At 40.1% G+C, this 25,681-nt stretch overlaps 1 protein-coding gene and 1 long non-coding RNA gene across 7 annotated transcripts in view; one reads left to right on the top strand and one right to left on the bottom strand.

Annotated features, from left to right (window-relative positions):
* Positions 1-534: 534 nt before the first annotated feature.
* Positions 535-16,698, bottom strand: LOC128850930 (uncharacterized). Its single transcript, XR_008448173.1, has 3 exons — positions 16,158-16,698; positions 4,819-5,260; positions 535-1,471 (listed from the first exon to the last, which is right to left on the bottom strand). It is a non-coding gene; the product is annotated as an uncharacterized LOC128850930 (long non-coding RNA).
* Positions 16,699-16,914: 216 nt separating this feature from the next.
* The window catches only part of CBLB (Cbl proto-oncogene B), a 131,436-nt gene continuing 122,669 nt past the window's right edge, over positions 16,915-25,681 (top strand). For 2 of the 6 annotated variants that reach the window (XM_054086418.1, XM_054086443.1), the window contains exons 1-2: positions 16,915-17,035; positions 17,766-17,924. In XM_054086418.1, the coding sequence (XP_053942393.1) occupies positions 17,778-17,924 (147 nt within the window). In that variant the 5' untranslated portion in view covers positions 16,915-17,035; positions 17,766-17,777. The other 4 variants (XM_054086428.1, XM_054086435.1, XM_054086449.1 and 1 more) reach the window with 4 other exon arrangements.

Genomic DNA, 25,681 nt, shown 5'->3' on the forward strand with positions numbered 1-25,681 from the left:
CTCCTCACAGAAGCCAGCCGCCCACACACCTGCCTTTGTTACCAAGCAGCAGGCTGAGGACAGAAACATAGAAACCTCTTGCCAGCCCAGAGGGAAGACAGAAAAGGCTCTCTTGGAAATGAACTATATCACAGCTAACTGAATAAAAGGCACTAATGTTTTGCAAAAGTGTAGGAATAGTAACACAGCACACTAGCAATAGGACAGTAAGTATCCAGGCTTCCTACATTTTTCATTATCAGCTATGGTTTGTTCAGAGATCCATCATCCATCAAATTAATGGATTAATTTTGAAATAAGCAAAGAAGCTTTGTTCCAGGAAACACTGAACTCATGCTGGTGGAGGGTTGCAAAGAATTTTAGAGGAACAGTTCCCTGGAGCATTTTTCAATGGACAAGGCTGTGTCGGCGTTGGCGAGGGACATGACGCAGAACTGCAAACACAGAGATGAGAGTGCTTTTTTCATTGTTGTTTTCCAAAAAGTCACAGGGTTACAACCAAAGTGCCCAGTGACAGCAGCAAGAAAGAATACACAAAACGAGCACCTCAGCTCAAGCAACATATTTATAAGTTCTTTCAAAGTCACGCAGCCAGGAAATGGAGACAAACCAGTTTGAAAACAGCGTAGAAATAGCACAACGGTACTATCCTTCTCTATTAATACATGTGTTAAGATGACTACATTAAATGAATTTCAATTGGCCTTGCCTTTGACACCAAGTTAAGATGAACCCTTTCTAGCTTCATTTTCTGGACTCTAACAGATATTTTACTGTGACAGTTTGCATTCACATTCATAGCATTTCTTTCCAATGTCTAAATGCCCAGTAAATAGGCTTACAGCCCAGAAAGTGGTACATCCAGTCTCACACAGTAACAAGGAACCATCTCATCACAATTGACAGTGGCACAGTGGCCATGCTTTATTATCCATTCCAGTAGACTTCTGTGGTTCCAGATACTTCTGTATGATGCAACACTTCCACTCTGCATACTCAATTGTATGAAAATATCTCCCACAAAGGGAAGTTGAAGCATTTGCATTGGCACTAGGAAATAAGAAATAAAAAGTACATGCCCACTTAAAGAAACTCATGTGTTTTGGAAACTTACTATGCACAAAATGAAAGCAGTAAGTGTTGGGCAATGAGAAGGTTCCCAAGATGTTGCAATAAATATCTTTTGCAAACTAGTTTCCCACCTGAGCTGCTCTCAACAGCCAGTTGTCCAATGCCAAACTGATCTGAAATAATCAGAAACAGCAAGTTTTTGCACAGTGAATTTCACATACCACAGCTGACCACCATGGCTTCTCAGTCCACTGCTACCATGCATTCCAGCAGCCACAAGCCCACAGCAGTGTTATAACCAAGAAAGTTGTTCCAGATGGAATGCTCCATAGAAAAGTGAGCTCAGGTCTTCTATTTATTATTCTTTTGTATTAGACATACTCCTATGGAATCAAAAGTCCTGTGAAGACAGACAAGCACAGATATGTCTTTAGTCATAGCCAAGTCTCTAGCTGCTTATGCAACAATATCCATACAGTATCTCCTATACAGCAGGTGTATAATTTCATAACCTAGTTCAGTGAACAAGTAAAATCGTATTCAAAACATTTATCCAGGAAACATAAGTAGGATCCTAGTGCAGACCATTTAAACTGTAATCTACTTTTTGAGGGGTAAAATTTAATTTTGTCATCTTTGAAAAAAGAAAAAAATGAATAATAGAAGCTCGATATGGTACATAACTTTCTTTTTTAACTTATTTGTCCTTCCAAGCTTCCCAGTTACCAATATGTAAGGTTAAGGGAAGAGAGCTCATGAATCCGTGTGGGCAGTAGGAGCTAAGACTACAAATACTACTGTATTTGCTTTTTTGTGATCCCCACAATGTCACTATCACACCGAAAGCAAAGGCCTCTGGAGAGCCAAGACGAAAAGGGCATAGAGGAAAAAAAAACCAAAGAGCGACAGAAACAAAGGGTAGACCTTCCTTCTATGCCTTTTCCAATACTTGAAAGTGGATTTAAAATTTTATTGAAGAGGTCTTCTAAATAGTTTAATTCTTTACTAGTGAGTCTAAGAGATGATTTTCCTCAAAATAAACAGTAAGAGCATCCATTTTTTAAAAAAAAGTTCTTTTTTATAGGCAATTTTTTCCCCCTTATCCCTTGGATAGTCATATAAAACAGGTTTTACTATAATAAAGCACAAGACAAACTGAGGATCCTGGTGGGAACTCAGAGACTCAAGATAGTAGTTAACTCTGCACTTTAAAAACCACATGGGAACATTCGATACCACTTTGATCAAGGTATTTTCTGATCTCCTTAAAAAATAGGCATAATCTTGTAATTGAAGTCACTGTAGAGAAAACTGGGCAGATAGAGGAATACAACACCCTCAGAAAACAAGTAAGCCCCACCTTAGAAACAAAATATAAAACCCTGCAGTGCCGATTTTCACTCTCACATGACTTTTACTTTTGTAAAACGGGTTTACTTATCTGTTAGCATTTCAAAAGTTTTCAATTATTTGATGCTAAGTCTGATAAGTGAGGGGTTTTTAAAATTTAAATTTAATGATGATTTCATAGACTTGAGTTCTCCCAGTCATCATGCCAGTATAAAGCAGAGCAAGGACAGAATGTAGGGCACTGCCACTATGAGTTTATATAAATACATGGCTTTCATCTCATGATTTAAGCAATCTTCTCTTTACTGTAAATTATCACACTACTGGTCATTGTTGGCCTAGACTTTTTTCCCCGATTAATTTCTTTCATTTTCTTCCCTCTTTTACCCTTTTGCAATAACTATGACTGTCATGGCTATTTAAAAAGACCATTTCTTTCCATCACACCAGCGGTACATGGAGAAGATTAAACTGACTCATTTGGCTCTATGGGTAGACTCAAAAAGAGCAAAAACCTCAAAGAAATTGAACCAATTTCAGTCTTAAGCATCTCCTGGTGTCCACTTTTTTAAAAAAGTCCTTTGAGAATTATAACCAAGTAGTCAAGATTTAAAGGCACATTTCAGCAAGCTCATTTATGGAAAAACTCTGAAACTAAATGTGTCCACTTCCCTCAGGATAACATTCTGCCTGTATGAATAAGATTTTTAGAAGCTGCTTAAGTTTTTTTTCTAGTCCTTACATACATACATATGCACACATATATATACGCAGACTCCAAACAATGGAGAATTTCCTGTAGAAATCACCCACATTTTGCAAACACACATTTTTACACTCATGCTGCTAGCCACTCCTGAAAAGCTGCAGTAAAAATTCAGCCTCATTTTAGGAAAGTGCTTGGACACAAAGGAAGCTTAAGCATACTGAAGTACTTTAAAAATGAGAGAATGAACACAGTACTAAAGAGAGAGAGTGATTAAGCACAACTGAAGACATTAATTCGCAAAAGCAACTAAAGGTCACAATTCAGAAGACGATCTGAAGAGCCACATTCTACAGTTTGGTTGAAACCTAGACAGTCCCACTGATGTCAATTTACTCTAATTTTACATCACTCTTGACTAAGACCCTGTATATTTTAAAGATACCATTACATTGGAAAACCATAATTTAAAAAAGGGTTTGAGAACATGTAAAATCGGACATCTCAGAATACACAGTGTTCAAATGCTCCATGCAATACAGTGAAACACTAGTCACAATTAGTGTCATTCTGGAAATAACATTAGCTGAGTGAAAACCAAATCTACCTAACTTTACTCATATCCCTATGAGTCTGTAGCAACTTCATTGTAAAGAATAGTTCTGCATTTTTCTGCTGTTTGTTTGGGCTAATCTGATATCATTATTTCCAAGATTATATTAAAATTCCACTAAAATACAATAAAATTATGCAAACAACATCCAAATGAGGCTTTACATAAGATAGTGCATCTGTGGGTGCACTACTTCACAGAAGAGCTGCAATTGCAGCAAACTTATTACAGCATTTTAATATTTGACATTCTGGCTGGCAGGCCTAATTCAAAAAAAACAACCAAAACCAAAAACCCTTCACGGCATTTTTTCTGTTCTACTCTAAATAAAGGATAAAGGAGTTACATTCAAATATTAAGAAAGAATACACATTTTTTTGAGCCTAAAACTCAATTCCCAAGCATTGCCTCCAGTATTCAGCCAAGGTTCACTATTTCAGCAAACAAACCTTTAAAAGCAAACTGCGACCTCCCTAATGCCAGACAAAGTTAAAACACAAAGCTTGAGTGAGCATCAGTGTACAGTATCTTGGTTAGAGAAGCTGAATTCTAAATTGACAGATAAGCTATGCAAGTAATTGGGAATAGATCAAGTGCTATTTGCAGAAACAGATAAGATCATCTCACAATTCTTTCTTATAAAAATATCTTTGTAAACTAGCACCTTAGTAAACACAGTTTTAGCTGTGGTAGCTGTCAGGAAGGGTTCAGCAACTCTGGAAAACGTGGTAAACAAATGCATTTAGTTTAACCATGTGGAGTTTTCTATCATATTTTTCTTTCATACCATTGCTGCTCTCAGTACGATGCTGAGCTGTAACAAGCCTATGCCTTATAATGGTCTAGGCATATGGTACTTTTTTAGAAGTACTTTTCCATTTATTTGAAGACAATTCTACTCTCATTTGGTCTGGCTCAGGAAGGGGCTCTTCGACTTATCCAAAATGGTGAATGCTTGGGATAACTTTTGGTTAAATTGCATACAAAGGTGATGTTTCTATGATAATGTCAGTGAAACCAAGACATTTAACTAGAGTCACATGCCTGTATTTTTAAACAGATTGCAATCTCGACTTACTGCTTACATCACCTTTCTCTCACTGTTCTCCATGATAATTCAGCCTGTTCTTCAATTCCTTTCTTCCTCCTTTAGAGGTTATTGGTACAATTGCATGTGATGATATTACAGCCTTCTGCTAGCTCTGCCATTACACAGTAGCACAAGAGGACCTGGAGTTGAACACATTTTCCATAAGAGCGTTTATGAAATCACTGCATTTCTTGAATACTTTTAAAGGTTTTATTTACTGCCCCAAATTGTCTTGTTCCAAGTACTCTTCCAGAACTGTAGTTGTTTAACATTCATACATGATAAATTCTGCAAGTTTCCCCCATTTATCCTACTGAGATTTCTGAGTAGATTATGTACTTGCTGCTTTTTGGCTTAACTGACTACACTCTTCATAGATTTCACTGCTCAGTAATCACGTTCGATAGATTTAAAATCCAACTGGCATAACCTAGTCAAGTGGAAAGAAAAAAATATAGAAAGCCAATGAGTCAAGGGAAGTAAGTTCACAAAAGAATATTTTCAGACTTGGCCAAAGGAAAAGAAAAAAAAAAAGATGTTATAATTTTTTCCCTATACAAATTGTTTTACATTTTTAATATACTTGAACTGGCATGCACTGTCACACTCACCACAGTGCCTATCATGCTCTGCTTTCTAAAACTGCAGATCTGCCTAGCTTCCATAAGGCACAACTTATAATCCCAGTGTCAGTAAACTAAAATAAATATTTTACATGAGATATAAATATATTTTACAGGAGATAGAGTACACGTACAGGAACAAACACTCAGCAGAGCTAAGCCAAGGTAACTCTGTGGACCTTATGATGTCAGAAGGCTGTGCACAGTTACGAAATTAGGTTGGAAAAGCTTTGTGCGTAAGGTCTCATTGAATTTAAGAGTAGCAGAACATGCCTTTATTTGGGTGTACCAGTCAAATTACTCCTGTCATTAGAGTGCTCTAGCTGACCACATGGTAATGAAGAAGAAAGATAGTAAGTATTCCCACACATCTCCAGGAGTTGTGTTGAAATTGTACAAAAAAGGGTCAAAATTACTACACTCTGCTTCTGTCATGAAACATAGAAAGGTCTCCCAGTATATTATTATTTCTGGTTTTAAAGCGTTCATCTTCTTCAGAAGGTGGCCTTAAAAATTCTCTTTTGGAAGCCTGGAGCCAAGCTTCAATGAGCCCTTCCAGCACATGGATTTCACAGAATCACACAGAATCACAGAATCACAAGGTTGGAAAGGACCCATTGGATCATCGAGTCCAACCATTCCTAACACTCCCTAAACCTTGTCCCTAAGCACTTCATCCACCCGTTCCTTAAACACCTCCAGGGAAGGCGACTCGACCACCTCCCTGGGCAGCCTGTTCCAGTACCCAATGACTCTTACTGTGAAGAATTTTTTTCTGATATCCAACCTGAACCTCCCCTGACGGAGCTTCAGGCCATTCCCTCTAGTCCTGTCCGCTGTCACTTGGGAGAAGAGGCCAGCTCCCTCCTCTCCACAACCTCCTTTCAGGTAGTTGTAGAGAGTAATAAGGTCTCCCCTCAGCCTCCTCTTCTCCAGACTAAACAACCCCAGCTCTCTCAGCCGCTCCTCGTAAGACTTGTTCTCCAGCCCCCTCACCAGCTTTGTTGCTCTTCTCTGGACACGCTCCAGAGCCTCAACATCCTTCTTGTGGTGAGGGGCCCAGAACTGAACACAGTACTCGAGGTGCGGTCTCACCAGTGCTGAGTACAGAGGGAGAATAACCTCCCTGGACCTGCTGGTGATCCCATTTCTGATACAAGCCAAGATGCCGTTGGCCTTCTTGGCCACCTGGGCACACTGCTGGCTCATGTTCAGTCGGCTGTCAACCAGCACCCCCAGGTCCTTCTCTTCCGTGCAGCTCTCCAGCCGTTCTTCCCCCAGTCTGTAGCGCTGCATAGGGTTGTTGTGCCCTAGAAGCTATGCAGCCTCTTCACCTGTATCAGACAATGAAGCCGGACAGCTAAGGAGCAAGTACATTGTGTCCACATGAACACTATGGGGAGGGTCTGGCTGAGGCTCCCTGCGCACTGACCCCCCCCGGCCTAGCACTGTCTTGTGTCAGCACTGCAACTGAGCCCTTCCCAAACACGCCACCATTTATCAGTTAAAGCCTTGGGTTAGAAAGTATAATCCAAACGCATACTGACAAAAGAAATACAAACTCAATTAATGTAGCACAGAAGAATCGAGGAGGTAATGAACCCATTTTACTCCCTTTTAATCTGACAAAATTTAAGTATGCTGTACACTGAAAATAAATGGACTGAGCCAGGTACCAAAGGCAAAAGTGGAGTGTGTTCAAAAACAACTTCTGAAAAATAGGCAAAAGCAGATTAAAGCATACAAGGTTTTTAGAATGAGCAAGCAACTCTGCAACTCAATGCATCTTCAAAAAGAGAAGGTTGCACATTCAGTAACTTTCCAGAAATCACCATGTATCTGCTTTTATAAGATCAGCTTGCTTTTTCAAGGTCTCATGAATAGGCATCTAAACACATCACTATTTACTTCTCAAAATTCTGTATACGTTGTCTATATGAAAAGACATACAAAAAAAAAATAATTCCAAGTCATAGGACTTGCCTACTTCCTCTAGCCTTTCTTCATAGGCTCGGACAAAGAGATTAAACGTTAAAAAAACAGTTGTTAAAAATACAGTCTCTTCTACCATGACTGAGTTAAGCACAACACACTCCAAGCTGCTAGCACACAAGAATATTAAGACTACTTCTCACGAAAACCTGTGGCATTTTAACTAGCCTTCTTTCATGAAGAGACAAGCAGAAACATAAGCCAAACTTCAAAATTAGGGACAATCTAGGAAATATTATAAAGACTGTCTTTCATTCATATCTACATAGAAAAACTGAAGAAAAATTTACACTTAGTGTGACAGACCCTTTACTGATTACCTACTGGGTGGCAAAATTATACAGCTGTTCAGAAATACCAGGCTTTAATCATGCATACTTTATTCCTTAAAAACTAAGTACTGGGACATAGTCTGGCTAATCTGTGTAAAAGCAGGATAAAGCCTATGAGAAGTGGCCACAGAGCACAGATGACTGCTGGCTAGGTAGAGACATTGTCTTAGATTATTTGTTCATCTTCAGCTCTGATGAAGTAAGACTTTGAGAACTTAAACTACATAAGAAGAAATTTTTGCTTATATCCTATAGTGCTATGCTATTTAGAGAAAAGGTATAAAATACCAGATACTTAAAAAACCTCAAGAATAATGGTGGAGGGGAGGTGAGAATATTGGTACAAAAGGCTTATAAGCAAGCATAGCTGGTTTTGCACTACCAGCAGGTGACTAGTAACTATACAAAATAAAAACACTGGGAAATAGACCTGCAGGGAGCAAAAACAACAAAACAACAAAAAAAACCCCAAACCAACAAACACCAAACAAAGAAATCTCAAGTAAAATCACATTCTCAGGAATTAAAGCTAGTTTTGTGCTCTTTGATACAAGCGTGATAACATTCTGCTAGACACTTTCTGACTGCTTAGATAATAGGGTCATCCATGTAGAACGGGATACATTGAAAACTAGGCAGGAAACCTGCAGAAATTCAGCAAAAAAAGAGGTTAATTCAAGCTTCTCTTCATTATCAGTTTTACTTTGACCTCTTCATATTCTATTTGACATAGCATGCCTTAATCTGAAACTTAATGGAAACATGCACTATATTCTCCCATACAACAGAATTAATAGAGTAATAAAAAAGCACATTTCAATGTAGTATTTGCTGTCGTCCAAATACAACTGCTCATTGCATCAAAATGTACATTTCAGAAAGGCAAAAATCACTTATTCTTCTTCCCAGAAATCTGATACTTTTTTTATTTTCCTCTTAAAAAATTTTCCTCTTCTTGTAATGAAGTAGAAAAATACAATCAGCAGCTGTATTATGTAGAATCAGCAACTGATGCAAAAAGCTTGTACACAGAGTCTGAGAACAACTGAAAGCTCTGAAGCATTCAACAAATAATTACCAATATAAAATGCACTCAGCTTGTGTTTGCAAATGACCCATGCAAAAGGCCAAAATTACTTAATTATATTAAAATAGTGATTTGCCTTATAGAACATGCTGTTTATTTTCAGCTTGGAAAAAATAACTTACCTTAAATGAAGGTAAGGGAAAAAAAAAAAAAAAAAAAAAAAAGACATGTTTACTACACCAGTCAAAGACAAAAGGTTCCTGTCTTCGCTCACAAGCAAAATACTGCTTGAAGTTGAAGCACACAGGAAACACAAGGTACACCACAAATTCATAGTCAAGGAGTCAAGCACGTCATAGCACAAGAAGTTGTCTTCTTTTAGCAGGAGGGAGAGAACACTAGAAGCTACAATAATTAATTAGAATCTACAGAGAAGAAATTTAAGCAAATAAATCATTACCTTTATGTTATGATTTCTTAGCACTACATTATTTCCCTGTTTAAGACACTATCTTACTAATCTGAAAAATATTGCTGCTTGCTGAAAAAAAGCCCCTATGACAATGTCTCATTTGAATATTTCAATTAAAGTTGCTAGGAATACAGTTCAAATCTGTGATAATTGAGGTTATTTTGAAATTCAGGAGCACAGAGGAAGGCTTTACTATGCTAAATCCAGTAGACAAAGGCTTGTTTCCTGTCAAACTACAGCTCCTACTCCAGAGAAAGATGGCAATGGAAAGATCCTATGCACATATTTTATATCACTTATCACGATTTGAAAATCTCAGAAATTCTGGTGAAAGCTGAGATATTTGAATGGAAAAAGAATGAAAGCTCCTAATTCTCAAGTCAGACAAGAAATCCCACTTGTATTTGGACAGGATATTAAATAGTATGTTGGAGTTAAATATTGCTCCCATTATTTTATCAGACTGAGATTAGGAAGAACTAAGATCACTGCCCTCAGCAGGAACAGGGTAGGGTGGAGGGAGGTGGGAGAGAAGATATTGACATTGATTACTTTTATGCTGTTGCACAGATGGGGTAAGTTCAAGAGGTAGTGCTAAAATGATAGAACTTAGTTAAAGCCTTTGCACCTGCTCTGGCAGATGGATGCAATTAATAACAGAAAAGAAACAGAAGAACTCAAGTAAAATTGCTCCCTGAGGGCTAGGTTGTTTTAAAATTAAGCTGACACACTTCTTTAATACAATATATTAAGGCGGAGATGTGTTTTGAAGTGGGCTGTCTAGTTTACAGCAAACAAACTCATTAGCAAGGTGTACAGACAAACACAAACCTGGCCTCACAATTAGTTTTCGTACTTATTCTGCAAACAGATAATGTATTTTCTAATTGCTCACAGTCAAGCAAATTGTTCTGATATATTTTGCATGGGAAACATCATCATACTTAAATTGATTTCCTCCTAGTGTGAATGAAAGATTTGCAAATGTAAGCCTGAGAGCCCTAGTAAGTAAAAATCGTGTCAATGTACTTCCAATGTGCCCTTTAAGGAGTTCACTCCTCAAGAATCCAGCTGAAAGTAAATTTCGTTATCTGAAGTCCAACCAAGGTTAACTAAGGTGAAAGGCCCTGCATTACAGCGTGTGTGTCTGCACACCGTGTAAATATTTATATGCACACACCCTCACCCCAACTATATCTGTACACAGATACTGCAGTCACAATGACTTTGGCATGTGACAATCCGTGGTGTTAAATGATTAGGTTACTCCCTAGTAGTTTTGGCTCGTGTCAGCTGGCATTTTCCCAAACAAATCCCAAGGAGGTTCAGGGTTTGCACAGGTCAGGGATGACTCCCTGGATGCAGTTATTTTGGCTGTGGAGGTGTAGGGGGGTGTTTGGGGTCACGCAATTTTAGTAAGAATGGTGGCTACCAGCCCTGTCACATCATGATCCCTGGCCTCAGGGCCCAAGAACAGTGCCTGTCCCATTTTATTTACAGGCACAGACAGAGCCAAATTTAGCTTGTCTTGCCTAATAGAGGATAAAAAGATGATTTAAATCCTCAGCAGAGAGAGCTAATGCAGGAACACTGTATTATCGTCAGCTGTATTGCAGCAGCCTGCTGGAGCAATGACAGATTTCTACAGTGCACAGAAACTTTGAAAAGCAGGTTTTGCCTTGTTGTTTGTTTGTGTGGTATTTTTGGGTTTTTTTTTTTTACTGTAGTTCCACAGCAAAGTGGGTTAAACTGTTACATTATTTATATTCCATGGGTGAAAATAACAGTTCTTCATTTCTAGAAACCAGTAACAAAAAAAAAAGCAAAACAAAGCAGTCTTGAGGACTCAATGACTACGAAAACTATAATCTAAGTCAATACTACTAGATAGAGTACTTATCTAGTCAATAGGTAGAAGTAGCTGGATTAACTGGATAGTAATCTAACAACAGCCATTGTTACCATCAGTTTTCTCTAATTACCCACTAAGGCAGGAAAAGCATCTATTTTTATAACACCAACTTAAATTATCAGTAAGAGAAATCTGAGGTGAATGGGGTTGGCTTTCTGCCTCTGAGTTTGCTGTGATAAAACAGGTAAATTGTTGCAATCTACTTTAAAAGTTACCCACAAGGGTGGCTTGCAGCTTAACAACTCCTAAAATCATAAATAAGTGGTTTGGGTTTTTTTTTCCTAGGTCTGTAGAGCCTAGCATCCTTGAAGGTACTATACAAAAATAACAGGAAAAGATTTTCCATTTGCTCCACTTCAGTATTCTTAACAGCAGGTGACTGCGTTATAATTGGATACTGGGGGGGGGAAGCATAAGACATTGTACATTTCTACTACGGGCTAATGAAAATGTACTTAAGCAAACAGCCCTAGAATCTAAATGTATCTGTTTGTTACAATAGTTATCTTCTATCTTTGTTTGTTTGGGTAGTTGTGCGGTTTGTTTTTGTTTTCATTTTTATTTTTTTGTTTGGTGGGTTTTGTTTGTTTGATGTTTTTGCAGAGCAGACGGATGTAGGGAACCAAAACAACAGTGGATTCTAGCGGCCCTTAGAGTCTCAGCTTCCCTTCAAAGACAGACCAGCTGCTTTCTGCTGGGGCACCTTGCACACTGCAAAAAGCGTGAACTTGTAAGAGCTCAGCCATTAAACTGCTGCCTGACAGTACACTGTAGAATGCTACAGCCCCATGAACACTTGCCTTTTCATAACATCGTACATATAAAGTCAAACCAACAAGAGATTACTTTGAAAGCTTAAGTATGCCGGGGTACTGCATTACAATTAGCAAGAAGTTACTTCTCATTCGACTTCAGAAATAGCTGACTTAAGCTTTTACAATCATTGTTAGTGTATCACTTAGCATATGGCATACTGTATTAACCTTTAAAAAATTATACCTTATATGAGGGCAATACCTTATCTTATCTATGTGACTGTAAACAAAGCCTACACGCAACCTCTTCTTTGCTCTGTGTTTCAGCATATTTGGTCAAAAAGTCACTTGTAACAGAGCAAAGAAACCACGCAAATGAAAACACTTGCCAAACCACATACATTGAATGATTGCAGAAAATCAATAATATTTTCATAGTTAGTGAACAAAGAAAACCAAAACAAAACATCTCTTTTGCTTCCAACTACCATCAATGGCTCTTTGATGGAACCCATTCAAAAGCAGTGACAAAGTTTCATTCACAAGGCTGTCTAACAACTCTATCAATTCCAAAGGAATGAGAGTCACCAGCAAAGCAAAAAGTAGAAAACCCAACAAAACCAAAACTCGTTAACAGATAGGATAATGCTGCAGTGGATAAGTTAACTGTTAGTTAAATTAATCTCTTATAACCATTTTTCCCCCATCTAACAAGCAGAGAGGTTTTCAAGAAGTCACATGATTTTGCCTTTCAGTAAAGTGCTTAGATCTGAAATCCTTACCTTATCAAAGGGATTTAAGAATTCCAAACAAGGCTGCTTTCACACAGTCTTGATTCCTTTATCATATCCTGACCCACAGCCACCTTCACTCCATCATTTTAATTACAGGATTTTACCAAATCCTTAGAGCAGTCACCTGGACATCATTATATGACTGGTTAGTACCTTAACTAGGTTGAGGATCAGCCTTGTGTAATGCAGAATTCTCAATGTCACCTCAGATTTACCTCATTTCCATTCTGTGGATGTTTTCATACAGTGATTAGAACACTTGCAAGCAGCAGATCCAAACTGTCATGTTTTTGGTATAATAAGTAAAACAAATATTTAGTTGGAGAGCTTCAGAGCAAGAGACATCTGTGGAGGACTTTTAATTGTATGTGCATAACTTGGGGGCCTTAATTAAACATCACACTTACCTGTGCACTATACACATAGCCCAAACAGAAAGACACTCTTCCCCACAGAGAATCAAAGCATCTTACTTCCGCATCTACTTTGAAGCACTTTGTAGTCTCTCAATGGAGCTATAAATAGCAGACAAGCTTCTTAATTTAGGCTGTTACAGAGCCTGAAGTTGGGCAGCAGGAATACCCTCTCACATGTCCCTCTGGCTGACTACATTAATATACAGCTGCTGGTGTGCATCAAAATATTCTAGGTGGGCAGTGCCTTCAGCCACCACCCTCTTAAGGACCTTTTACCTTTATGCACTCCATAGATCCATTGGGCAAGACAATTCCTTACGTTCTCCACTGCTAACAAGCACATGCCCAAACACGCGGCAGCTGCTTGCTCCTCCTCTCTCAGTCTTATCTCTCAGCTGTCTTCTGTCAAACAGACTTTTCACTTCGCACGCGTGAAAACACAAAAGCATTGTTGTGTTTTCTAGTCCTTTCATAGTACAGCATGCAAAAGCTTGACCCATCTTTAACATCCTTGATACCAAAGCCACAGGTATCTCTTTCACCTGCCTCTCCCAGCTGGCTTACTTCCAACATACATGCATACCATCCTCTGAGGACTGTAACTCCCAGAATATCTGTACTAACTGTACAGCATAGGGAATGAAAAAGGGCTGTTTGAAAACAACTCATTTTCCCCATAGAGCTGGCTATTTTCCTAATCATGCAACACATACATGCTGGGATACGGAGAACCAAGCTGCTTGCTCTTGCTGGCTCTGAACTCAGATGAACTGCAAGACAACATGACTCAGCCCCAGACAGCTACCAAGTGTGACTCGCAGATCATAGCTCTTGGCAGTGTGTGGAATGTGAGGAGAATGACATAACAACAATGAAAACAACACAATCGAGAAAAAGAACCAAAGGTTTAACAAGTTCAACAAAAATGTCAGACCCTCTGCTTTATCCACAACCAAAGAAGAGACAGCAACAGAGCAAGCACTCATGACCAACCTGATCTTACACACGCCGTGCTCCACAGATAGGGAGAGTTGTCAAAGAAAAGTTTTAAACCAACACTTACAACAACACAAGGAAGAACACGATTTACAGACCCTACAGTGAAATGAGAAGCTTCCAATCCACTTAAGGCAAGTATCTGCCAATTTGTATTTTAAAGCTATGAAGGAACAATGATCGCCGATGAAGACATTACTGATGTGATTTTAACGTTGTACGTGTGCCCAGAGGAGTAAGTTGACACATTTTAAATCAACCATAAGATACCTGCACTAAAAATACAAATAAACGGCAATATAAATTAACAGTCTCCAAATTTTTACTTTTTCCTGACTGCTATTTTATTGAAAGCCAAAAAATGGAAAAAAAATAGAAAAATATCAAGCAAAAATGCAAAACATTTAAAAAAATCTTTGCAAAGGAAAATACTACAGAAAACACACTTGCCAACTTCAGAAAACTGAAACTTAAAATCACTCCTCTAATACAATTGTCTTCAGAAAACAGCCTCCAAGTTTTTAAGTGTTATATTTTTGCTTCCTTATATGATGGTTAATTAGATTAATATTTATAAAGCATAATTACTCCCTGGAACATCTTCAAAAGACTCTGAACTCAAATGTCTTGTACACTGCGCAGGCAATCTTCACTCTTTCCTGCACTCATAAGCAATATACGAATTTGAGAGAAAAACTTGTCCTAAAATAAAAGGACCATAGAATGGTTTGGGTTGGAAGGGAACTTAAAGATCATTCAGTTCCACCTCCCCCGCCATGGGCAGGGATACGTCCCAATAAATCAGGCTGTTCAAGGTCCCACCCAACCTGGCCGTGAACACCTCCAGGGACGGGGCATCCTTCCTTACCTGGGAAACCTGTGCCAGCTCCTCACCACTATCATTGTAAAGAATTTCCTCCTAATGTCTAGTCTAAATTTTCCCCTCTCCAACATATAGCGATTCCTCCCTCATCCTATCACTCACTCCCCAGCTTTCTTGTACACCCCCTCCAGGTATTGGAAGGCCACCAGAAGGTCTCCTCAGAGCTTTCTCTTTTCCAGGCTGAACAAGCCCAACTCTCTCAGCCTATTCTCGTAGGGAAAGTGCTCTAGCCTTCGGATCATCTTTGTAGCCCTCCCCTGCACCTGTTCCAACAGCTCCATATCCTTCTTATGCTGAAGATTCCAGAACTGGGCACAATACTCCAGGTGAGGTCTTACAAGAACAGAACAGAGCGGCAGAATCACCTCCCTCAGCCTGATGGTGATGCTTCTTTTGATGCAGCCCAGGATACGGTTTGCCTTCTAGGCTGTGAGTACACATTGCTGGCTCATGTCAAGCTTCTCATCAATCAGGAACCCCAAATCCTCCTCTGCAGAGCTGCTCTCAAACTGGTTGTTCCACAGCCTGGCAACCACATCGACCACTTCCATCAGGACTCTGGGATGCATCTCATCAGGTCCCATAGACTCATACATGTTCAGGTTCCTCAGGTGGTCACAAACCTGATCCTCCCCTACAGTGGGAGGGTCTTCACCGCTCTGGTCCCCATCTTGCTGTCCATTGACCTGGCAGGGGTGAGGAGAGCGGTCGCCAGTAAAGACTGAGGCAAAAACATCGTTTAGTACCTCAGACTTCTCCTCATCCATTGCTAAGAGGTGACCATTTTCACCCATCAGTGGGGGTACACCCTCTTTAGCTTTCCTTTTCTGATTTACGCACCTATAGAAGCCTTTCTTGTTAGTCTTCACTTCCCTTGCCAAGTTCAGCTCCAGCTGTGCCTTGGCCTTCCTGACCCCACCCCTACACAACCGGGCAGCGTCCCTATACTCTTCCCAGGTTCCCTGTCCCTGCTTGTGCTTCCTACGTGGTTGCCTCTTGCTCTTCAGTTTGACGAGCAGCATACTGAACAGCTAGGTTTTATTTACCACATCCCCGGGGAAAATGCTGGTATCAAAACAAACACTCACAAAGGCAATGTTTTTTTTTTAACTAGAAAACATTTACCTGCTCCCTGACCGCCTCTGAGAGCGGCAGTGGGACCCTCACAGCCCTCACCCCGGCCCTTCTCCAGCGGGGGAAATCCCAGCACTCGCCCAACAACACACCTTCAAAACAAACAAGAAAACAAACAAACAAGAAAACAAACAGAGATACAGAAAGAAAAGAGGTTCCTGTTCTTTGTGGCCACAGAAAGGGAAAAAAACCCAAACAACAACAAGCGAAGCAGCTCTCAGCAGCGCGAAGGGGAAGCGCAGGGGCAGAAGGGAGGCAAGAGCGGCCACTGATCTGTAGGACCCATCGAGCGCTCCAGCAGGCAGGGGCGCCACAGCTTCACCAGGGGAAGGAGGGACGCGGCGCCACAGCCCTTTGGCTGTACCTTTAGCCCCTGCCCACCCTACAGCAGGATCAACTTCAGCACCTCCGCCAAAACCCGCTCCCCGCGCCCTCCCGGGAGCCCTCGAGCATCCCCCGAGCGAGCGTGACGAGGTGGGACCGGAAACTCCACCTCCCTCCACCACCGCTCAGCTCCCCTGCCGCTCTTTGCGCAGGGAGCCCATTCATCCCCAACACCTCCTCCTCGCCTCCAAAGCCTCCTCCTCGCAGCCCCCGCCCCTGGCTTGGCTGGCGCGCACGTCCATCACAGGGACCGCCCCGCTCCCATTGGCTGCGGGGCCGCGGGGGGCTCGGCTGCCGGCACCGCCTCCCGCCCGGGCAGGGCGCAGGCGCGGGGCTCGGCCCGGGGGTGGGAATGTTCCGAGGAGGGAGAGGCGCGGCTGCGGGGAGGGGGAGGGAGAGGCAGCGGGGCCGCTGCCGGGGAGCCTGCCTCACTTTCTAGGAGTGAGGGGAGACCGTAGCCTGCGAGCGGTGCTGCGTGCAGACCTGTGCGTGTGCAGACCTGTGCGTGTGCATAGGTATCTCTTATCTCTCCCTTGCATGTGTCTCTTTCTCCATAAACGTCCCACCCACCGGGCGGCGGGGCAGGAGCTCCCCGTGCTTTCCCCGCGGGGCAGAGCTGTGCGGGGCAGCCGGTGCGGGCTGCGCTCCTCCCGCCGGAGGGAGGAGAGCCTTGTCCCAACGAGGCGCTTTGCCTGCGCTGCGCTCCGCCGCCGCCTCGGACTCGGGAGCTTCCCTCCTCCTCCTCCTCCTTCTCGCCTGCTCCTGGCTTTTCTCGGCGGCTTCTCTCCTTTTGGCACAAAGCCGTGCGGTGCCCAGCTGTACGTATGTGAGCGCCGGGAGCGAGGTCCCTGCCTGCCTGCTGCCTTCGCTGCTTTTTTTTCTGCTCCCCTCTCCTCCTTCTCTTCTTCTTTCCCCATCCTCCGCTTTTGTTGTCTGGCTCCGGGCATGTGCCCGAAAGGTGGGTTCCCTCCTTTCCCGATCTTGTTGGCGTTGACAGTAAATCCGGCGTGGCTTCTGCCGGTGTAAACTCGGGCCAGGTGGGTTTTAACGCTGTTTGTCATCAAAAAAAAAAAAAAAAAGTTAAGCTCGTTTCTAAACATGCCCTTTCCTGCCCGCGGAGAAGGAAGCGCTGCCTCCCTGGCTACGAGTTTTAGGACGAGATGTTTTCGGAGCACCTTGGTGAGTGTCTTGTGTTTCTCTTGTCGTTGTGACCAGCTTGGCTCCCAGATGGCCAATTCCCTCAATGGCCGGAACCCGCGCAAGGGACGGATCCTGGGCTTCATTGATGCCATTCAGGATGCTGTGGGGCCCCCCAAGCAGGCAGCTGCCGACCGGAGGACTGTGGAGAAGACCTGGAAGCTCATGGACAAAGTGGTGAGTGTCTGCTTGCCTTTGTGTATAGACACAGTGAAGAATGAAGCTATTTAAATAGGTACCCATGGGGGGAAAGAGCTTCCTGGGGCTCTAACTGTTGTTCTGCCTGTGTAGTGCGAGTAGGGAAGTAAGAGGGCTTGTGTTTTAGGTTATTTCAGCACCATTTGTCTTCTTTTTCCCTTCCTTTCTATGGCTTCTGGCTATGTTTTTTTTTTAATCTTGGTTTGTGGAGGGAAAACAAATGTGTGTTTGCCTTAGGCGATTGTTATTTTCAGATCCTTTAAAATGACTCAAACTTGAAGAGCTGTCCTAATGAAAAACTGCTTAACTTAGACTTGTAATCACATGTTCTGTGTGTTCCGTGTTGGATCACATTGTTAGCCTGCAAACAAGACCTCTGAAGTATGAAACTTCAGTGAAGCAAATCGTCCTGTGAGACACGCTCATGATGGCAACACAGATACGTTTGTGCTTTTAGGAATGTGCGTGGGGACTCTTTGTCAGTTTAGTAAACAGATTAGTGTGGCACGCCTAACTTTTAAGTGCATGTTCTGCATTTTAATGATTTTTAAAGTACTTCTACGTTATGAAACTAGAAATACACTAGGCTGAAACTCATTTTTCAGGAAGTGGGGGCAAGGACCATAGTTTTTTAGAACTTACAGTTCTCTTAACCAGCTGATACATTATGTTTAGTATTATATGAAGTGACAGCTTGTGTGATGATAGATGAGCTAGAAGAGTTCCTTTCCAACAGTAGAAATAGTTTGATTATAACACGGAGAGCTGTTTAGGAGATGTAGGCACTCTGTTTTGCGTATCAGGTGATACTTGAGAGCTTCCTCTTGAAACTGCTGTGGAGTGAGGATTACTACCTGTTAGCCTTGGAAAGAAGGTTACAACTTTTTAACTTGGTGATTCTTCATGAGTTACTGTAACTGTTTGCTTTCCCTATGGCTCTTTGAACTGCAGATGTTTAACATTTCTTTAAGTTTGTAAGGATTTATACTGACATAATAGAGATTTTCATGTAATACGCCTTGACAAGTGACAATTTTGAGGGATTTGTTTGATTTGTCCTTGAGTGATCTCCTTTTTGATGTTCTAAGAAGAGCATCTGTATTTCCACCACAATTTCTGATGATGATTATAAACTTATAACCCAGCCTTGGTAGAAATGGTTGTTATCACAAAGACTTTGTTGACATTTTCGTGTTAATGATCATGGTGCTGTAAACAGTGAGCATCTTATATATAATAAGAACTGCAAGTGTCCATCCCTTGGAAGCAGGCACTTTTGTTCAGTAGGAGGAAGTTTTTTGCTTGGAAACGAGGAATCTGATTTGTCATTGTTGAAACCACATGGGGAATGCACAGCTTCATTTACCCCGTGTCAGGCCATTTACGAATGTATATGGTAAGGTTGTCCCGAATGTTTTTTGTGTTTACAGTTACCAGAAGGTCTTAACCACATTGCTTGGATTTGTGGTTTGCTTTTACTCAGCTAATATAGGATAACTGTATTTGTCACTATTACAACAGGGTATCAGAACAGACAGTAAGGCCTGTTCTGTAGAAGTCACTGGAAAATTTGAACATTGTGCTGTGCTTTCTTTTTCATTTTACTGGATAAGTGTCCTCAATTTGGATGTTTAATGTATCCTCTTTAAACTGCTCTCAGTTAATCACATTTTATTTCCAAATTATATTAAAGTATAACAGACAGGGTGATGTCATAGTGTGAGAATGCTGTAGCTTGCTGCTTGAGTTTGTAGCATTTGGTACTTATGGTGAAAGGATGAGTTTGAGCAAATTTAATATGTTGGCAAACAAATTTAAGTCTCTTAGTCTTTATGTGGCAATTGGCATGGGAAGGTGATTTTCTCCTCTGCCAAGATCAAAACCAGGGATTAAGTTCTGAAGTAAAAACCTACTTGATCAACCGTTGTTTCAAATCCCATTTCTGGAGTGTGTCCTATGACTAATTTCTGCAGTGGGTCACTGATCAAATTAATACCTAGTGAAGGCAGTAGGCTTTGCAAAGTCAGTGGGGTGCCACCCATGGTAAGATTGTGGCTTTGAGGTCTGTTTTGCTTGGTGTAATAACAGTCATTATCCTTGTTTATTCTTTAACTATAGTAGCTGTGATAACCGTCTTTTTGCTGCAGTGAGATAGCTAAAGTTTTCTCCCATCCTAAAGATGTCAGGGAAAGAGAGAATGGAAACAAAGCAAAGCTATTGTTTCAACCAAAGGATGAAAAAAGAGCAGTCTTAAAACGTAGGGGCAGACCTCAATACTTTCAAGTTTACATTAGTTTCTTTTTTTCTTTCTTAAAATTGCCATTCATTACCTTTCTTACATTCTTTTTGCAATTTCCTCCCTTGGCAGATGAGATTCTGTATATGAATTATTTGTTTTCAATAATAAAGTATTAACTAATACTACAAATACTGGTACTCTGCAAGAACTATACTGTGAGAGTGGTTTTATGGTGTATGTGGAAGTTCTGGCTACCTAGATACCATGCAAACTTCTTTGTGTTGAATTTATTGTATGTCATGCTGTGGAATTACTCAGACTTCATGGTAGTGTTTGTTTTTCTTGGGATGAGGCTCTAGCTGTTAGAATAGGGAAAAGGTTGCAGTTCTGCTTAAGTGTCTTCTCTTCAAACTTCTATTACCAGTTTGAAAAAAAATCAAAGATTCTGAGAGAGTTGTGTAACAGGACAGAATGTTGGGATACTGCTCCCAGTTAGAGCCTGGTTTGTAAAAGTTACTGTAAGCAACGTACTTGCAGGGAAAAAAAAAACCCTCCAGTCTTGTTGTAAGTAATCAGTGAATGTGAATTGTTTATCTGTTTATATATCTTATATCTGCATCTTCCTTTTTATACTTCACCCACGGGAATCTGCTCTTTTTGAGGTTGACTGGTATGTCTTTTTTTGTGGTTTTACAATATAAACTGCATTGTTAGAGGGACGTCAACTGTTAGCATCCAATGTCCATTTCCCCTGCTGCTTTTCTCATGGGTAATCAGTATCTTTACTATTAAGAACCAAAAATACTTTAATTCCTTTGCAATGCAAAGGATAATGTTCCTTTTATGGTTTGGAAGGCTAACCCAGCTTTCCAGTGGTAGCATTGTATAAGCAAGTTGACCATGTATCTCTGAACTTCTAGCAAGCCGATTACTGTTTTTAAAACATGATGTGTGTTTTAGAAAGTTCATATCCTGCAAATAAATAAAAAGATAATGTTAGCAAATAGCTCTAAATCTTCCTTTAAACTATGCATAAATTACATAGGATTTTATTTTTCTGAGACTCTGAAGCTAATGACATTAAAACCTAGAAACTAGCTGTGTATTTTCAGAAGATAATGGTTATCTTGAACAACTTTGGGAGAGAGTGCCTGTTATGTAAACATGGGAGTAGTTAAATTAACTTACAGCTCAGACTATTTAGAGTTGGTATTATTACTATTTTCCACACTTCACTATTGTGGGTTTCAGGCTGATAAAATGTGACATGTTCTGAATGTGATTTTTTAAAACAGGATTATTTCAGCAGCTTTCAGTCACTTTTCAGTAAACTTATGCAGTAAACTTGGCCTGAAAATAATTATATTTTCTACTAACAGTAGTGTCTAAACTGTTTGAGCGTTCTGTTGTGGCCTACCCAGTTGTTTGACTCTGTAAGTGGGGATGGCAGTTTGATTTGTTATCGAATAATTACCCAAGAGCAAATTAGAGTGCATCTACAAAGCTATTGACCTAGTGAGTAAAAGCTGTATAACCTCTGCAACTTAGTAATGTGCTTTTCTTCAAATAAACGTTTGTCATCATCCCAGTTTTCAACAGCATCTAAGTCAGTATACAGAGCACTGTAGTTGCAGCTGTGTGTGTGTTGGTTATTCTTCGCAACTCTTTATGTAATTGTTACATTAATGTGTAACCTTAGAAGTCAGGTAAATGTCATTGTTTCACAGAGGTTCTAGAAAGACAATTATCAGTTATAGCCATGATATTCTTCAATGTATTACCTGGTTAAAGTTGATAGGAAGTTTTATGTCCTGTGTGCGCTGCTTGTGGAAAAGGAATGGAAATTTAGACAGAGAACTGGAAGCTTCTCTTTTTCTAAGTAGAAGGAAGTATAAGTGACCCTCCAAAGTCAGCTGTCCTTGTGCGTATGTAGCATTATTATTGCCTGTTCCTCCAGCATGGAAACATATGGCACAGTTGCAGTGTGATAGCTGTCGAGCAATCACTTACTGTATTCTCAACTGAAAAGATCGGTGATCAGTCTTATGATTTAATGTGAAGGCTTCTTTCAGAAAGAAACCTTGTCTTTCCATCTTTCTGTGGAAAATAAAACAAATTGCACTTAGGTAATTTCTGGTTGGAAGGAATATATGATGAGATATATATATATATATGATATATATTTCATCTGTTTTCCTGATTAGACCCTCCCTGGTTAAGTTCTTCAGAATTTATTGTTGGTAGCATTGTGTGTTTTGGTTTTCTGGAGAGTTGTTTTGGTATCTTACTGCAGAGCTACCTTTATGCTGCCTATGGTGTGTCAGTGGTTTTTAAGACTTTGACTTTTTTGTACTGTGTGGCAGAAGGTACTTATTCAGTAGATGTTTTTGTAGTGTTGGAAGTGTGCAAGCACCGGTGCTGTGATTGTCTTAGTCCATTCACTGCAGCTGACAGCACTGTTTAGCAGCTGTCCTATTCCTTGCATACTTGTGCTGTTTTAGCTGTGCTACTTTCCTTGTATGGTTTTTGACTAGCATGTTGTCATGCTAGTTAGGTGTTGAAAAAGATTGTGTTAGGGCTACTATATTTTGCTTGAATGAAAGTTCTTTTGAAAAATTAATCTAGGGCTTTCAACTTTGTTTGCTTTAAAAAGTGAATAGAAGATACAGTTTTCTCCAAGAAATTTGTTGTCTAAATACAATAGGTGTCCACTGCTCTCATCTCTGAGGATTCTATGAAAATAATGATTTGTAATTTCAGTCAGATATCTTCAAAAAGGTTATAAGTAGTGGGTTTTTTTTTCTGGTGTGTGTGGGGGTGTTTGGGGGGGCGAGATATGCTTGAGGAGAGGAAGGAAGGTGAGGTGTTTTTTTTCCCAGTACGCACTAGAGTAAGCTTGTTTGGAGGTTCCCGAGTTACCTGTTTCAAAGTCTGTTTCTGGTGGATTTGTGAATACCTAAGGCATTACTCTGTCAGAATTGCACTCTATTGTTTCTGTGATTCTGGAGTAAGTACTTGGATTTGTCCTAACTGAGGTAGTGAAAGAAGTTTAGCTTTTTTCTCAGTTTACCTCAGTGAGAGAGACATTTCTTACTAACTTGCTGACTGACTGCTTTTCATTTTTTAGGCTGAATACTTGCTAAATATATACATGCTTACTTCCAGTCATAACAATACACAAATCAGACAGTGATATGATTCACGTCCTCTCCTAAAGTGTTGGTAAGGATTGCTTTGTAAAGCGCAATATGGACATGTTTATTTTTGGTTGTTTGGTTTTTTTTTTTGTTTTGGTTTGGTTTTGAGTTCTGTTTTCTTTTGAAGAGAGGTGTGTGTGCCACTTCTGGTGCATCGACAAATCTTTTGCATCAGCAGATGTCATTTCTTATTGCTTACTTTTAATTGTGAACTGCTGTGGTACGTGTCAGGACATCCTGACTCTGGAAACCATATGGTTTACCAGCCATCTCTTTACAAACTTCCTTTGCGCTGAAACCTTATGTACTTTATAAAGTGAAGAAAGCATTGTACTACTTAACTGGATCACTGACTTGTACTAAATGTTAGCATTTTTCAAGGAGTTATACAGTAGAATAATTTTTGTGTAACTTCTTTAAAGGCTTGTTCTAGAGTTGAAGGTTCTAGTAATGAGCTGTATTTTGAAGGTTCTAGTAATGGGCTGTATTTATCTCTATACATTCAGCAGAAGGCGAAGCTTTGTAAACCTTGATGACCACAGAATCCTGTTTTGATGTGTGTGACTCTGCAATGATACTGGACTGAAGAACACTTTCAAGTACATCTGAAATAGAAACTAATTCTTTATCACTGGATGTTCTTTGTATATAATTGAATGGAACAACTGTCGAAAATACACCAACCAGCATAAGCAATTTGCTTTTTCCTGTTTGTTTTTAATGGTATTTCTAATACCACTAATACCACTCATGCCTTTTTGTTGGCACATCAGATAGAAAAGATAGACTTCAGAAAGGGAATTAATTCTTTGTTCATGAGATTTAAGTTAGGATAAATATGGTATTCAAAATGATGGCAGCCTTCTCTGCTTGTGGTCTGCGCTCTTTGCTGACACTTTTTCCCCTAAATAAATATTTTCCTCTCTTCAGCAAGATTTTTTTTTTTCATTGTGCTTATCTCTCCAGAAAGTTGCAATGCCTAATCAGTGATATTGATTTGTGATCTGTGGCTGACTTTGTGAAGAGCGTCAGTCTTGTTTCAAGTTTGCACTAAATCAGAAGTCATAGAGAATAAAAGTTCAGATGAAAAATGTCTACATTTGTCGTGAAAGTTTTCACTTCAGTCTTGGTGATTCCAATTCTTCTAACTCTTCTATGAAAAGAACTTCACATATGTCTCCTCGTGGATGATTTTCAGATCTGTTTATATGTGTACAATTCTTTACTCACTCAAGCAACTCCTTTACTTGAACTGCTCTTTTAAAAGCTGTGTGTAAATTGCTCACATTGAGATGTGATTCACAGACAAATGTAACTTTCTGTATCATCCCTACACCTAAACTCATGATTCAGATGTTGCTGTTTTGTATATCAGTAAGTTCATCTTTGCTTTTCTGTCCAACATTTATTTTTTGAGAATGCTGCTGCAGGCATCTCCTAACCCACAACTTGGATCACAGTGGCCTTTTCTTTACTCTGATAACCTTCTCTTTATTGCACATAATATAAACAAGTTATTTTCAATTTCAAAGTCTCTTGCTGTCTCACCATTGCAGTTATTGACTGCGGCTTCAGACTTCAGTTACTTGATGAAGAGATGACCAAACATCTTTATACTTTACTTTTTTGTTTGTTGCCTTCCAGCTTCTTCCTCAATTTTGGAGGAATTCCTTAATGAGCTACAAAATTATTTTAGAGCGTGTCTTGAAACTTTTCTTTGCTGCTTATATCTAGAAATACTTAGCTGCTAGTGCCCTGAACCATTCTTTAGCATGTTGAACAGTGTCGTCCTCATGTTCTCATATTTGCCTGCATTCGTCTGCTGGCTTGTTGTTTTCTACTGAGATTGTAAATCTCTTTGTGGGAAAGATTGCCTGTTCTACAGCACATCAGAAGGGTTTCTGGTTTATTACTTGGTCTAGTAGGCTAAAGAATAATAGAAGTTACTAAAGTAACAATGGATCAGTGAAATGAAGGGAGCTATTGCAAATGTCATGTTTTAAGTACTGGCTTTGAATGGTGCTAACATTTCTATAGTAGTTGAGTTTGCAGTGTTCTAATGATGCTAGACTTTTTAAAAATTTGTCAGTGTTGACTTTTGTCCACTCTTGTGTCTCTGCTTTTGTAACTATGACCCCACTTACCTAAATTTAATTGCCTGGTGTGTGTTTGTTAGTTATGTTTCAGAAGGAAGTTGTGTTTGCCTTCCAGTTTGTGGTGCATGGAGGTCTGTTAGTGGCAGCAATGAATTCCTAATGGTGTAGATCTAGAAATTGAAGGAGGGGTCAGTAATAGCAATA

The sequence above is a fragment of the Cuculus canorus genome, chromosome 1, assembly GCF_017976375.1.
Source record: "Cuculus canorus isolate bCucCan1 chromosome 1, bCucCan1.pri, whole genome shotgun sequence".
NCBI classification, from domain to species: Eukaryota; Metazoa; Chordata; class Aves; order Cuculiformes; family Cuculidae; genus Cuculus; species Cuculus canorus.